Raw genomic sequence first — 2773 nt, 5'->3', positions numbered from 1 at the left:
ATATATATATATATATATATAAGACTTGTAATTCAATAGTGAGTTATTAAATAGATTTACAAACAAGAAGTTAACACAGCCTGTTTACGGAGACATAATACAGCTTCTTCTGGCTACCATGAAAAGCGTATAAAACAACAGATATTGTTATAGAGTATTTTTAATACATTGACAACAGTGGTTAATATAAAGCTATGATTAAGTTACTTTTGAGAGGGTATATTAATCTACTATTGCGAGAGTATATTTAATAAGCTACAGTTTGGCACTGCCAGAAAATCAATAATCAATAAACACGCTGAAGTGTTAATTAATATTTGTTAAACAAATATACTTACAAACAGTATAATAGCGTAGTTCGAGAGATAAAAAGAAATCACAACTCTAAATAACCCATTAAAAATTGTAAATGAGTAACTTAAATTACATAAAAATTTATAATAAAATCCCAATTCACTACAGTTACAAAATAGATGAATGAACTATAAAAATAATCATCGTTTCAATGGAGTATGTATTGATTGAAAATCAATGACAGACCAGTTTTAGTTATGTACAATAACAAAAACTAGTATTTGAGTAATACAACATCAACAGGCAATTGTCAAACGTCATAAAATGTATTACGAACACCAAACCCACAACAAGGAAAGACAATGAATAACACTGATAAGAAGAGATATTATAACAAGAATATAAGCTGCCATAAAGAAGCAATTTGAAAGAGAAAAAAATACTATGCTCACGCACAAGACCTGATTCATGAAGCATCGTCTGTCGGTCGACATAACGACAGCATAACAGATATCAGTCATTTCATTCGGCAAACGATACGAAAACTAATCAATGGACGTGTTTCTAAGTGATAATTACAGTATCTAATAAAGGCCAGTAATTTCTGGAAGGAATTAAGTCAATTACATCGACGCCAAAAGGATGAAAGTCGATCCCGGTGACATTTAAACTCAGAACTTAAAGTCGGAAGAAATATCGTTAAGCATTTTGTCCGGAGCAGTAACGATTCTGTCAGCCCTATTTTGCGATCTTCATTCTCGAATATTATTTGGATAAATAAAGCAAAATTATTAGGATAAGTAAACCAATACTATTAAGATATGACTCTAACCAACCGATTCACTTGTTATTTAACTATTTATTAAGAATCGTTTATATTTTCATTTCAAATTATCAAAGATGTCAGCTGAAGTATTTTAAGTATTTTAAAAAAACCGCCAAAACACTGATTTGTATAATGAAATAAAGTTCACGGCCAGATAATAATTATGTAAATGAAAAATAGTGACGAAAATGTTTGTAATTTTAATTGCTATTTCTGAATGAGATCTGATTTCATGCTATTTTTAACATAACAATTTATTTAAACCTTCATGTTATTTTCCTCTCCAACTACTTTCCATCAAGCAGAGTAGCTCGTTTCTCTCCTCTCATTTCCCCCCTATTTTTTGTGAGGGGGTCAGAAGTAATTATTTATAACACAATATAAATCACTGGAATCAGGTTTGTTCTGTATTTATTAAAACGATGGGTTTTTTTTCTCCTATCATCTGCATTAAGCTTCAATATAAAACATAGAGTGACCGCTGATGTCTAGATAACGTTGGGTATAATACAGAGGTGTTTGCTTCTTCTATCACCTGTATATACAATGGGGTGCTGGAAAGTTTCTGACTTTTGGGTAAAAGAAAATACTAGTGAAGTGCAGAATGTATGGGGAGAGGGGTGAAACGGTGTGACACATTGTTAGTGAATGCCCGAAATTGGCAACAACACAATTACAAAAGACAATATGACAATGTGGCAAGAATGATCCATCGGGAGCTCTGTGGAAATTATGGTCTACAAAGAGCAAAGACGTGGTATGACCAAATCCTAGCGTTACCGAGGATGAAGTTCGCAAAACCCAGTAGGATGCAATGGTTCAGTGTGACCATCACATTAGACATCGGAAACCAGTGAATAAAAAAGAAATAACTTGCATGATAATCGACATAGTATGTCCTGGTGATAACAAGATCGAAGAGAAATAAGAAGAAAAAGTGAACAACCATGAAGAATTGAAGTGGGAAATACGAAGGCTGTGGGCAATGAAGAGAGTGGACGTGATACCAATAGTAATTGGTTTACTTGGAAGTGTCAGCACTCAGCTACCAACATGGCTGAAAAATATCGGTGCAAGTGTGAAGGTAGAACACCTACAAAAAATCAGCATTGCTTGGAACTGCAAGAACTCTTCGCAGGGTTCTTGAAGCATGATCAGTAAAAAAGTGTCACCTTAGTCTGCTGGTTGTAGACAGCTGACATTTCCCATCATACCCAGCAAAACAAGCTGAGTTTTCATCAACCAACAACAACAACAAATATAATGACAATGATAATGGTGATGATTGTAATGCTGTTGCTATGTGTTATGATTATAATATTCTGCACACCAAAATGTATGTCACTTTTCCGTTGAAGGTCTGCAACAGTTATGGCATGTGTCAGACTTATATCAGCGACGATGTCAACGTTACAGTCATTGACAATGCAGAACTACAACAAAGAAAAACCGAAATATTAGAAAACGTGGACGACTTACTTAAGACACGTAAGTAAACTGTTTTTCACTTCATACCACTACGTTGCTATCAACAAGAATTTATATGGTTCATACACACACACACACACACACACACACACTCACACATCGGTGCAAGTGTGAAGGTAGAACACCTACAATATATATATATATATATATAATATATAATATTAT

General features: G+C 33.6%; 1 protein-coding gene across 1 annotated transcript in view; it reads left to right on the top strand.

The window, feature by feature from the left end:
- The window catches only part of LOC106872793 (uncharacterized), a 58985-nt gene that overhangs the window by 22347 nt on the left and 33865 nt on the right, over window positions 1-2773 (top strand). Inside the window, exon 8 of the mRNA XM_014919903.2 lies at window positions 2479-2608. Coding sequence (XP_014775389.1) covers window positions 2479-2608 — 130 coding nt within the window. The remainder of the gene's footprint in view (window positions 1-2478; window positions 2609-2773) is intronic.

The sequence above is a fragment of the Octopus bimaculoides genome, chromosome 7 (genome assembly GCF_001194135.2).
Source record: "Octopus bimaculoides isolate UCB-OBI-ISO-001 chromosome 7, ASM119413v2, whole genome shotgun sequence".
NCBI lineage: Eukaryota > Metazoa > Mollusca > Cephalopoda > Octopoda > Octopodidae > Octopus > Octopus bimaculoides.
Note: the sequence above shows the minus strand (reverse complement) of the source record. Positions and strands in the feature narration are given on the sequence as shown.